General features: G+C 46.3%; 1 protein-coding gene across 2 annotated transcripts in view; it reads left to right on the forward strand.

The window, feature by feature from the left end:
* hgh1 (HGH1 homolog (S. cerevisiae)) overlaps nt 1–10182 on the forward strand; it is a 31081-nt gene extending 20899 nt beyond the window's left edge. For both annotated transcript variants that reach the window (XM_048559154.2, XM_048559163.2), the window contains exon 7: nt 8206–10182. In XM_048559154.2, coding sequence (XP_048415111.1) covers nt 8206–8385 — 180 coding nt within the window. In that variant the 3' untranslated portion in view covers nt 8386–10182. The remainder of the gene's footprint in view (nt 1–8205) is intronic.
* The last annotated feature ends 3437 nt before the right edge of the window (nt 10183–13619 follow it).

Genomic DNA, 13619 nt, shown 5'->3' on the forward strand with positions numbered 1-13619 from the left:
TCCTTGACCTGTCCATCTTCCCTGGACTTGTGGTGGAAGAGCATTTTGGTGATAGTGACCATAACTGCCTCACATTCTACATAGCTATGGAGAAGGAGAGGATTAGGCAAAATGGGAGGATATTCAATTGGGGAAGAGGAAACTATGATGCGATTAGACACGAGTTAGGAAGCATGGACTGGGAGCAATTGCTCCATGGTAAAGGCACTAAAGACATGTGGAGACTGTTTAAGGAACAGTTGTTGCGAGTGATGAATAAATATGTCCCTCTGAGACAGGCAAGAACGGGTAAGATAAAGGAACCTTGGATGATGAGAGCGGTGGAGCTTCTCGTCAAAAGGAAGAAGGTAGCTTACATAAGGTGGAGGAAGCTAGGGTCAAGCTCAGCACTAGAGGATTACAGGCAGGCGAGGAAGGAGCTCAAAAATGGTCTGAGGAGAGCCAGGAGGGGGCACGAGAAAGACTTGGCAGAATGGATTAGGGAGAACACAAAGGCATTTTACACTTATGTGAGGAATAAGAGAATGGTCAAAGAAAGAGTAGGGTCGATCAGGGATAGCATAGGGAACTCGTGTGTGGAGTCTGAGGAGGTAGGGGAAGCCCTAAATGAGTTATTTGCTTCTGTCTTTACGAAAGAAACGAACTTTGTAGTGAATGAAACCTTTGAAGAGCAGGTGTGCATGCTGGAATGGATAGAGATAGAGGAAGCTGATGTGCTGAAAATTTTGCCAAAAATTAAGATTGACAAGTCGCCAGGCCCGGACCAGATTTGTCCTCGGCTGCTTTAGGAAACGAGAAATGCAATTGCTTCGCCACTCGCGAAGATCTTTGCATCCTCGCTGTCCACTGGAGTCGTACCTGAGGACTGGAGAGAGGCAAATGTAATTCCTCTCTTCAAGAAAGGAAATAGGGAAATCCCTGGCAATTACAGACCAGTAAGTCTCACGTCTGTCGTCTGCAAAGTGTTAGAAAGGATTCTGAGAAATAGGATTTATGACCATCTGGAAGAGCATGGCTTGATTAAATGCAGTCAACACGGCTTTGTGAGGAGCAGGTCATGCCTCACAGACCTTATTGAGTTCTTTGAGGATGTGACTAGAAAAGTTGATGAGGGTCGAGCTGTGGATGTGGTGTATATGGACTTCAGTAAGGCATTTGATAAGGTTCCCCTTGGTAGGCTCATTCAGAAGGTCAGTAGGAATGGGATACAGGGGAACTTAGCTGCCTGGATACAGAATTGGCTGGCCAACAGAAGACAGCGAGTGGTAGTAGAAGGAAAATATTCTGCCTGGAAGTCAGTGGTGAGTGGGGTTCCACAGGGCTCTGTCCTTGGGCCTCTACTGTTTGTAATTTTTATTAATGACTTGGATGAGGGGATTGAAGGATGGGTCAGCAAGTTTGCAGATGACACGAAGGTTGAAGGTGTCGTTGACAGTATAGAGGGCTGATGTAGGCTGCAGCGGGACATTGACAGGATGCAGAGATGGGCTGAGAGGTGGCAGATGGAGTTCAACCTGGATAAATGCGAGGTGATGCATTTTGGAAGGTCGAATTTGAAAGCTGAGTACAGGATTAAGGATAGGATTCTTGGCAGTGTGGAGGAACAGAGGGACCTTGGTGTGCAGATACATAGATCCCTTAAAATGGCCACCCAAGTGGACAGGGTTGTTAAGAAAGCATATGGTGTTTTGGCTTTCATTAACAGGGGGATTGAGTTTAAGAGTCGTGAGATCTTGTTGCAGCTCTATAAAACTTTGGTTAGACCGCACTTGGAATACTGTGTCCAGTTCTGGTCGCCCTATTATAGGAACGATGTGGATGCTTTGGAGAGGGTTCAGAGGAGGTTTACCAGGATGCTGCCTGGACTGGAGGGCTTATCTTATGAAGAGAGGTTGACTGAGCTCGGACGTTTTTCATTGGCGAAAAGGAGGAGGAGAGGGGACCTAATTGAGGTATACAAGATAATGAGAGGCATAGATAGAGTTGATAGCCAGAGACTATTTCCCAGGGCAGAAATGGCTAGCACGAGGGGTCATAGTTTTAAGCTGGTTGGAGGAAAGTATAGAGGGGATGTCAGAGGCGGGTTCTTTACACAGAGAGTTGTGAGAGCATGGAATACGTTGCCAGCAGCAGTTGTGGAAGCAAGGTCATTGGGGTCATTTAAGAGACTGCTGGACATGCATATGGTCACAGAAATTTGAGGGTGCATACATGAGGATCAATGGTTGGCACAGCATCGTGGGCTGAAGGGCCTGTTCTGTGCTGTACTGTTCTATGTTCTATTTCTATGTGTTCTAGCCCTGTCAAAGTGAACACTAACATTGCATTTGCTTCTGTAACTGCCAACTGAACCTGCATGTTAACCTTAACTGAATCTTCAACTAGGACTCTCAAGTTATGGTCTTAAAACACAAAAACAAACCTTTCAGCCCAAATTGTCATCCTGATACAGATTCCCTGAACTGAATTAATCCTATTTGCCGGCATTTGGCCCATATCCCTCTACACTTTTCCTATTTATGTACTGGTCCAAACGTCTTCTAAATATTGTAATTGTACTTGCCTCTACTCCTTCCTCCGGTAGCTTGTTCCATATACGGAGCACCTAATATGTGGAAAATGTTACCCCTCTGGTCCCTTTTAAGTCTTTCCTCTGTCACCTCAAACCTAATCCCTCTAATTATGGACTTCCCTACCCTTGGAAAATGACCTTATCCACGCCCCTCGTGATTTTATAAACCTCAATAAAATCACCCTTCAGCCTTCGATGCTCCAAGGAATAAACTCCCAGGCTCTCCTTACAACTCAAACCATCCAGTCCTGGCAACATGCTCATTATTTTTTTCTCTGCACTACCCTCTCTAATGTAACAATATCCTTTCTGGTTTAACAACACCCCTCCTATAGCAGGGCGACTAGAATTGTATGCAGTATTCTAAAACTGGCCTCACCGATGCCTTGTACAGCCACAACATGACAGCCCAATTCCTATACTTCGCACCCTGACCAATGAAGGCAAGTGTGCCAAACGCCGCCTCCACCACCCTGTCTGCCTGTGATGCTACTTGCAAGGAACTAGGAGCCTGCACCCCTTGGTCTCTCTGTTCCAACAACACTGTCCATGGCCCTACCATTAGCTGTGTAAGTCCTGCATTTAACAAGAATGCAACAGTTCGCATTTAGAACATAGAACATAGAACAGTACAGCACAGAACAGGCCCTTCAGCCCACAATGTTGTGCCGACCATTGATCCTCATGTATGCACCCTCAAATTTCTGTGACCATATACATGTCCAGCAGTCTCTTAAATGACCCCAATGACCTTGCTTCCACAACTGCTGCTGGCAACGCATTCCATGCTCTCACAACTCTCTGCGTAAAGAACCTGCCTCTGACATCCCCTCTATACTTTCCACTAACCAGCTTAAAACTATGACCCCTCGTGCTAGCCATTTCTGCCCTGGGAAATAGTCTCTGGCTATCAACTCTATCTATGCCTCTCATTATCTTGTATACCTCAATTAGGTCCCCTCTCCTCCTCCTTTTCTCCAATGAAAAGAGACCGAGCTCAGTCAACCTCTCTTCATAAGATAAGCCCTCCAGTCCAGGCAGCATTCTGGTAAACCTCCTCTGAACCCTCTCCAAAGCATCCACATCTTTCCTATAATAGGGCGCCCAGAACTGGACGCAGTATTCCAAGTGCGGTCTAACCAAAGTTTTATAGAGCTGCAACAAGATCTCACGACTCTTAAACTCAATCCCCCTGTTAATGAAAGCCAACACACCATATGCTTTCTTAACAACCCTGTCCACTTGGGTGGCCATTTTAAGGGATCTCTGTATCTGCACACCAAGATCCCTCTGTTCCTCCACGCTGCCAAGAATCCTATCCTTAATCCTGTACTCAGCTTTCAAATTCGACCTTCCAAAATGCATCACCTCGCATTTATCCAGGTTGAACTCCATCTGCCACCTCTCAACCCATCTCTGCATCCTGTCAATGTCCCGCTGCAGCCTACAACAGCCCTCTACACTGTCAACGACACCTCCGACCTTTGTGTCGTCTGCAAACTTGCTGACCCATCCTTCAATCCCCTCATCCAAGTCATTAATAAAAATTACAAACAGTAGAGGCCCAAGGACAGAGCCCTGTGGAACCCCACAGGGGTTCCACAGTGACTGCCCTCAACATCATCAGGGCAGTATTTATCTATATTAAAATCCGTGTGCCACTTCTTGGCCCATTGGCCCATCAGCCCATCTGATCAAAATCTCATTGTACTCTTCGATAACTTGCTTCACGGCCTGCCATACTTCCAACTTTGGTGTCATCTACAAAATCATTAACGATATGGCCTATATTTTCATCCAAATCATTGGTATAAATGACAAATAGCAGGGGACCCAGCACAGATCCTTGTGGCACACTTTGTGCTTCAGATTTCCGAAGATTTTCCCGATTTATAAAATAGTCCACACCTCTTCTCTTCCTACCAAAGAGCATAACCTCACACTTTGCCACATTGTATTCCACTTGCAACTTATTTGCCCACCTTTCTAGACTGTCCAAATCCTCCTTCAGCCTCCCCACTTCTTCAACATTACCTGTCCCTCCACCTTTCTAAGGTTATGAGTCCCAACAGTTTTCTAGCAATGGTTCTGAAGACTAGAACTCCACAGCTTGCTGCTCCCTGAGCCAAACACTGGTATCTACCCAACAATGTGGAAAATTTTCCAGCTATGCCGAGTACTCAAAAAGCAGAACAAATCCCACCCAGCCAATTACCGCCCCCTCAGTCTACTCTCCATCATCAGGAAAATGATAGAGGGTGTCATCAATAGTACTATCAAGCAATACTTGCTCAGAAATAACCAGCTCGGTGATACCCAGTTTGGGTTCTGCTCAGCTCTGGTCTCATTATAGTTTTGGCTCAAGTATGGAAAACTGAGTTGAATTTCAGAGGTGAGGTGGGAGTGACTGCCCTCAACATCATTAGGGCAGTATTTGACTAAAGGAGCATTCGCAAAACTGGAATCTATAGGGATCGGGAGAGAAAAGCCTTTTCCATCATTAGCACTCCCTGTCTTTTGCAATCTCTGACACTTTTTTCTGGTCCCCCTCCAACAACAGCACAAAAACCATTGATACTGTTGTGAAGGACAGTCATTTCAGATTTGAAAAGCAAACAGTGGTTCTCTCTCCACAGCTGCTGCCAGACCTGCTGAGTTTCTCCAGCAATTTCAATTTTACTCCACATCCCCCCCCATAACCTCTCATCCACGTGTTACCAAGAATCCAACACCTCTGCCTCAAAAACTTTCAAGGATTCTGCTTGCACCAACTTTTTGAGAAAGTATTCCAAAGATGTCTGAGCCTCTGTGAAGAAAAGAAAATTATCAAATCTCTGTCTTAAATAGGCAGCGTTTTGCCTTTTTAAAATGTAACTCCTAGTTCCTGATTCTCTCACAAGAGGAAGCCTAGTCTCCACATCTACCCTGATGTACGCCTGGCCAGTGCAATCTCACCTCACAGAACTCCTCTCTCATTACAGGCATTAGTCTGATAAACCTTCACTGAATGTTTCCAATACATTTACACTCTCTTCCTCCACAGCACCACCCCCACCTCCCATTTAAATAAATTGAGTAGTCCAGTATACAGTGCTGTTGATGTGGTCTCAATCGTGTCCTGTTTAACTAAAGTACAACCTTATATTGAATTCCCCTTGCAATACATTGTACTGGATGAGAGTTTGCTCGCTGAGCTGGAAGGTTAGTTTTCAGACGTTTCGTCACCATTCTAGGTAACATCATCAGTGAGCCTCCGACGAAGTGCTGGTGTTATGTCCCGCTTTCTATTTATCTGGTTAGGTTTCCTTGGGTTGGTGATGTCATTTCCTGTTCTTTTTCTCAGGGGATGCTGGATTGGCTCCAAATCAATGTGTTTGTTGATGGAGTTCCGGTTGGAATGCCATGCTTCTAGGAATTCTCGTGCATGTCTCTGTTTGGCTTGTCCTAGGATGGATGTGTTGTCCCAATCAAAGTGGTGTCCTTCCTTATCCGTATGTAAGGATACAAGTGATAGTGGGTCATGTCGTTTTGTGGCTAGTTGATGTTCATGTATCCTGGTGGCTAGCTTTCTGCCAGTTTGTCCAATGTAGTGTTTGTCACAGTTCTTGCAAGGTATTTTGTAGATGACGTTCGTTTTATTTGTTGTCTGTATAGGGTCTTTTAAGTTCATTAGCTGCTGTTTTAGTGTGTTGGTGGGTTTGAGAGACTTCCAAAAAATGAAACCAGATGGATCCAACACACCAATCTTCTACAGACTACCAAAAATTCACAAACCAGAAGTCCCCCTCAGGCCCATAGTGTTGCTACATGGAACACCAACCTACAGATTAGCCAAGGAACTACACCAAAGACTAAAACACCTAATAGAAGACTCCCACCACTCCATTCGCTCCACCTAAGAGTTCCTGAACACCATCAAAGACACCAAGATAGAAGAGGATGAAATAATGGTCTCCTTTGACGTAACAGCCCTGTTCACATCCATCAACATCAGCCTGGCCAAAGAAACACTGATGACACTATTAGAAGAACAGAAGACACATACACCAGACACCACCAACCTCATCAGCAAGGACAACATCATCAAGCTCGTGAACCTATGCCTCACCACCCACTTCACTTTCAATAACAAAACCTACAGACAAACCAATGGTACACCCATGGGATCTCCGATATCAGGGTTCTTAGCAGAGGCAGTAATGCAGAGACTCGAACAAACAGCTCTGCCAATCATCCAACCCAAACTTTGGGTCCGCTATGTGGATGACACCTTTGTCATCACTAAACAAAACAAATTAGAGGAAACCTTCAAGACCATCAATAATACCCTTAATGGCATAACATTCACAAAAGAGGAGGAAAACAACAGCAAACTGCCATTCCTAGATGTCACAGTAGAGCGAACAGCCAATGGGGAACTTCAAACCAGCGTCTACAGGAAAACAACACATACGGACCAAATACTGAACTACAGGAGCAACCATCCCAACACCCACAAACGAAGCTGCATTAGAACATTATTCCAACGGGCCACCACACACTGCAGCACAGAGGAACTACGCAGAGCAGAGGAAAATCACCTATACAGCGTATTCAAAAAGAACGGGTACCCAATGAACACAGTCTGCCGATTCCTCAGCAATAAACCCAAACAAACAGACAAAACGGGCTCAGAAACCGTAACCACTCTCCCCTACATCAAAGACATTTCCGAAATGACTGCCAGACTACTCGGACCCCTTGGCATCGGGTTAGCCCACAAACTCACCAACACACTAAAACAGCAGCTAATGAACTTAAAAGACCCTATACAGACAACAAATAAAACGAACGTCATCTACAAAATACCTTGCAAGAACTGTGACAAACACTACATTGGACAAACTGGCAGAAAGCTAGCCACCAGGATACATGAACATCAACTAGCCACAAAACGACATGACCCACTATCACTCGTATCCTTACATACAGATAAGGAAGGACACCACTTTGATTGGGACAACACATCCATCCTCGGACAAGCCAAACAGAGATATGCACGAGAATTCCTAGAAGCATGGCATTCCAACCGGAACTCCATCAACAAACACATTGATTTGGAGCCAATCTACCACCCCCTGAGAAAAAGAACAGGAAATGACATCACCAACCCAAGGAAACCTAACCAGATAAATAGAAAGCGGGACATAACACCAAGCGCTTCGTCGGAGGCTCACTGATGATGTTACCTAGAATGGTGACGAAACATCTGAAAACGAACCTTCCAGCTCAGCGAGCAAACTCACATCCAGAACCTCAACCTGAGCTACAAATCTTCTCAAAATACATTGTACTATCCCATTCCCATTCATAGTTAGGGTGATTAATGCAATAGAAAACCAAAATCCCTCTCTGCAAATGTGGAAATAGATCAACATTTCATTCTCATGGCTGGGTCAATCTAGGGACCCTCTCCGTAGCAACACTGTCCTCACACCTGGTGGACTGCAGCATTTCAAGGCAGGAGCTCACCCACCTTCTCCCGCACATTTCGCGATAGGCAGCAAACACTGACTGGGCCAACAGTGAAGAGATAGTAAACAAGTGCCTCTGATGCTGGTTAATATTCGGCCGCACATGTTTCCTTTACTCAGGTGCTGATCTCAGATGAACCAGAGCCTGGAATGGAGAATCTGCTGGAGGTGGAGATTCCTGAAGAGATTGAAGGGAAGCTGAAGCTGCAGGATGACGAAGAGCAACAGCGGATTGCAAAGGAAAAGGAAGAGTTGCTGAAGAGCAGTGTGGGCGGGAGACAATGTGGGCAGAGACTATGAGGTGAAAGCCCAGAAGGACTGGAAAGATGATGTGACGTGATGTCCTGGACTGTGTGTGTAGTGTTGGAGGAGCCACATGTGTGGAACTCTGTGATTCTGTCTTTGTGATGGCTCCATCAGCAATGACTGATATTTGTAAGTGGTGTGGCCAAGAGACTTGGTCACATTTGGTAGAGCCAGCAACCGCGGCAGCCCTCCCCTGATCTACCCACCATCTAGCCCCTACGTAAATTAGCAAAGAGCCACAGCCCAGCCCTCTCCCATGGAGCGTTCCCCATCTGATCTCCTCCTCCTCCTCCCCCCCGCCCCCGTCAAAAGCATGTCTGGTCCCTCATTCAGGGGGACCACACTTGTGTGGCTGTGAGAGTGGTGATTTGGGAAGGGAAGGAAGAAAATTTACTCCACTGAAAGGAATCAGAAGGATCTGGAGACTTTTTCCTGAACTTATTCTGAGAATAATCCTTCTGGTTGTGTCCTGATGACCAAGGCCCCCCTCGCATGGAGTGCTGAAATCCTCACGTCTGTCTGCAGCCACACACATCCTCCCTGCTGAGAGTCCCTGGAATACCTCTTTGGGATCCTGAGAATCATCCAGAGTGTTGCCCAACTACAAAACTGTCCATCTCCAGCCTTGCAGTCATCTCAACCCTCTTCTGCTCCCCCTCCCCCTCGCAGAGCGTCCTGAAAGATCCTGTGACACTAATTGTAAAGAGCAGGGGTGTCTTCATCCATGTCCTGGCCAAAAGGTGTCCCATCAACCCTTGTCACAGAAAACATGATCTGGTCATTGATCTTGCTATGCAAGAATTGTTCACCTCATAATGCTGTCAAATCAAAACAGTCCAATTGGCAATGTGAGCTTATTCCTCTTCTACCTAATAGCCAGTCCCCCACTGTGCTTCCACTGAGTTTAAACTCCGCTCCCCTCAAACCTGCTTAAGCCTCCCCACCTGTTGCAGATTTCGCTGGAAAACACTGAACACTGTACATAACTGTCAATAAAAAAAAAATCCTTTGGCCTTCACAGCAGTCCATGGTTATCTGTCAGTCATCACCAAAGCTTTCAGTCAGACCTTCCTTTACTGCGGGACGCTGTGAGTAAGGTATAGGTGTATAAAAAGTATTAGAATATGTTACATCGCAGCCATCCCTGCATCTACCCTCATAGGGAAACTCTTCCATTCAACATAGAATTCCCACTGTGTGGAAGCAGGCCATTTGGCCCTTCGTGTCCATACCAAGCCTCTAAAAAGCATCTCACCCAGACCCATACCCCTAGCCTATCCCTGTAACCCTGCATTTCCCTTGACTAATCCCACCTTCCATGAACACCATGGGCAACTTAGCATAGCCAGTCAACCTGGACCATGGGAGGAAGCCTTGGTACCCAGAGGAAACCACACAAACCCAGGGAGAGTGTGCAAGCTCCCAACAGTCGCCTGAGACTGGAATCGAACCTGGGTTCCTGCTGCTGTGAGGCAGCATTGCGAACTACTGAGTCATCTGCAACTAATCTGTCTCAACTCCACTTTGCCAGGTATTTGATTATCTTGTTATCCAGAATTCAGCCTGTCCCATGGCGTCTGGGCAATATCCAGGCTTCAGCTGACAAGTGGCAAGTAGTATTTGCACCATGCACATACCAGGCTATGACCATCACAAACAAGAGACAATCTAACCACCAACCCTTGATATTCAACCATATTACCATCATTGAATCCCCTACTGTCAATATCCTGAGGGGGTTATCATTGAGCAGAAACTCAACTGGACTCATCACATAAACACAGCGGCTACAAGAGCAGGCCAGAAGCTGGGAATACTGCGGTGAGTAACTCACCTCCTGACTCTTAAAGCCTGTCCGCCATCTACAAGGCACAAGTCAGGAGTGTGATGGGATACTCCCCACTTGCCTGGATGAGTGCAGCCCCAACAACACTCAAGAAGCTTGACGCTATCCAGGACAAAGCAGCCCACTTGATTGGCACCACATCCATAAGCATCCATTCCCTCCATCACAGACAGTCACCAGCAGCAGTGTGTACTATGTACAAGATGCACTGCAGAAGATCCTCACACAGCACCTTCCAGACCCACAACAAGATCATCAGATATGTGGCAATACCACCAGCTTCAAGCTCCCTTACAAATCTCTCACCATCCTGACTTGGAAATATATTGCCTTTCCTTCACTGTCGCTAGGAGAACGTGCTGGAATTCCATCTCTCATGGCATTTTGGGTCAACCCGCAGCAGAATTGCAACAGTTCAAGAATGCAGCTCACCACCACCTTCTCAAGGGCAGCTAGGGATGGACAATAAATGTTGGCCAGCCAGCGACGCCCACATCCAGCGTTTGTTGCCCATCCCTACTTACAACTTGGGAAGGTGCTCATAGCTGCCTTCTAGAATGGTTGCAGTCCGTAGACTGTGAGTTGACCCACCATGCCCTCAGGGAGGGAATTCTAGGATTTTGACCCAGCAACAGTGAAGGAGTGGTGATATGTTTCCAAGCCAGGTTGGTGAGTGGCTTGGAGAGAACTTGAAGGTGGTGGTGTTCCCATATGTCTGCTGCCATTGTCCTTCTAGTTGGAAGTGCCATGGAGGTTGTGTTGAAGAATCTTTGGTGAGTTTCTGCAGTGAAACTTGTAGATAGTACACATTGCCGCTATTGTGCGTTGGTGGTGGAGGGAGAGGATGCTTGTGGATGTGGTGCCAATCACACAGGCTGCTTTGTCCTGGATGGTGTCAAGCTTCTTGAATGTTGTTGGGGCTGCACTCATCCAGGCAAGTGGGGAATATTTCATCACACTCCTGACTTGTGCTTTGTAGATGGTGGACAGGCTTTGGGGAGCCTGGAGGTGAGGTCCTTGCTACAGGATTCCTAGCCTCTGACCTGCTCAGTGCCATTGGCTTCCAAGTTTCACAGGCTTTTGTGTAAAGATGATTCTCAGCTTGAACTTACATGCCTGGTTTCCTGCCCTCTACCCTTTCTAATCTTTGAATTATGATTAATATCTCAGTTCAGTCACCCGTTCAGCTGTACAGTTGAGGTGATGGGTGAATTTCAGTGCCATGGCTGACCACCTGGTTTCTGCTTTGATGGTGATCAGCTGACAGCAAAGGCAGGCAGTCGGCGCCAGGGACCATCGATATCTACAGGAGAGGGATCCCCTGGCCCCTGCCACCTGCCGTGCCCTGTTGGGGAAGTGAAATATGAATTGAAAAACGCTGCCAAGAAAGCACTTTGTACTGCTCCTATCAAAGGACTAAGTTTACAATTTGAAATATATCCCTGTACAGCTGAGAAGCGAGGATATAAATTTACTGGTGACTCATGCAGACTGGAACTGAGGGACACCACCAGAGCAAGGAGGTTATGATGGAACTGCATATTATGTTAGTTTGGCCACAGTTCTGGTCACCTTAATATAAAAGGGATGTGATTGCACTAGGGAGGGTACAGAAGCGGTTCACCAGGACATTGCTTGCAGTGGAATAATTCAGCTGTGGAGAGACTGGATAGACTTGGGTTGTTTTCCTTAGAGTGGGAAAGGCTGATTGAAGTGTACAAGATCTGAGGACACTGGTAAATTAAATAAGGTGCCCCAGGGGACACAGTTTGAAGTTAAGGCCCAGGAGCTTTCAAGGTGATTTGAGGGATCATGATTTTCACTCAGAGATTGTGGGTATCTGGAACTCACTGGCTGAAAGAGTGGTAGAGGCAGGAGCTCTTAAGATAGAGTCGTTGAGTAATACAGCATGGAAACAGGCCCTTCGGCCCAAACTGGTCCATGGTGCCCACTCAGCTAGTTCCAATTGCCCACATTTGGGCTATGTCCCTCTAAACCCTTCCCATCATGGACCTATCCAAATGATTTTTAACTATTACTGCCTCAACCCCTTTCTCTCCCAGCCTATTCCATATACGCACCACTCTCTATGTGAAGAAGTTGCCCCTCAGGTCCTCCTTAAGTCTATCCCCTCTCAACTTGAACCTATGCCTTCTAGTTTACAATTCCCTATCCATGGGAAAAAAGATATATGCATTACTCCTATCTATGCCCCTCATGATTTTATGCGCCTCAATAAGGTCACATCTCATTCTCTTATGTCCCAAGGAATAAACACCTATCCTGCACAACCTCTCCCTATAACCCAGGCGGATTAGTCCTGGCAACATCCTTGTAAATCTTCTTTGTACCTTCTCCAGTTTAACTATGTCTTTGCTACAACAGGGTGACCAAAACTTTACACAGTACTCCAAGTGTGGGCTCACCAATGACTTGTACAACTGTAACATAACATCCTGACTCCTATACTCAATGCCCTGACTGATGAAGGCCAGCATGCCACATGCCTTCTTCACCACCCTGTCCACCTGTGATGCTGCTTTCAACAAACTATGTACTTGTACTCCCAGGTCTCTCTGTTCAACAACACTCCTCAGGACCTAGCTCCTAGCTCCTAATTTTGTATCATCCACAGACTTTACGAATCAAGCCTTGTATATTCACATCCAGATCATTTATGTAAATAACAAATAACAAAGACCCCAGCACTGACCCCTGTGGTACACCACTAGCCACAGGACTTCTGTCCAAGAAACAACCTTCAGCCATCACCCTCTGCTTCCTACCATCGAGCCAGTTTAGAATCCAATTAATTTGGTCTCCCTGGATCCCTGTGAACTAACCTTCATGACTAGCCTGCCACGTGGGACCTTGTCAAAGGCCTTATTAAAGTCCATAGAGACAACATCCACTGACCAACGCTCATCCATCCTCTTGGTTACCTCTTCAAAGAACTCTAAAGGTTTGTCAGACATGACTTGCCACACACAAATCCATGCTGACTATCCCGAACCAGACCTTGACTATCCAAATGTTGGTTGATCCAGTCCCTTAGTATCTGCTCCAATAACTTGCCAACCACTGATGTCAGCCTCACTAGCCTGTAGTTCCCTGGCTTGTCTTTGCTACCTTTCTTAAACAATGGAACAACATGTGCCACCCTCCAGTCTTCTGGAACTTCACCAGTGTCTAAAGATGAAGCAAAAATCTCTGTAAGGGCCTCTGCAATTCCTTCCCTAGCTTCCCACAACATCCGAGGGTGGACTTGATCAGGCCCAAGGGATTTATCTACCTGAATGAGCTCTAAGGCTGCAAAACACCTCCTCTCTGGTAGTGTGTATGCAGTCCAAACATCCCCACTTGTTTCCCTTATTTCCTTAGC

The sequence above is a fragment of the Stegostoma tigrinum genome, chromosome 2, assembly GCF_030684315.1.
Source record: "Stegostoma tigrinum isolate sSteTig4 chromosome 2, sSteTig4.hap1, whole genome shotgun sequence".
Lineage (NCBI taxonomy): Eukaryota > Metazoa > Chordata > Chondrichthyes > Orectolobiformes > Stegostomatidae > Stegostoma > Stegostoma tigrinum.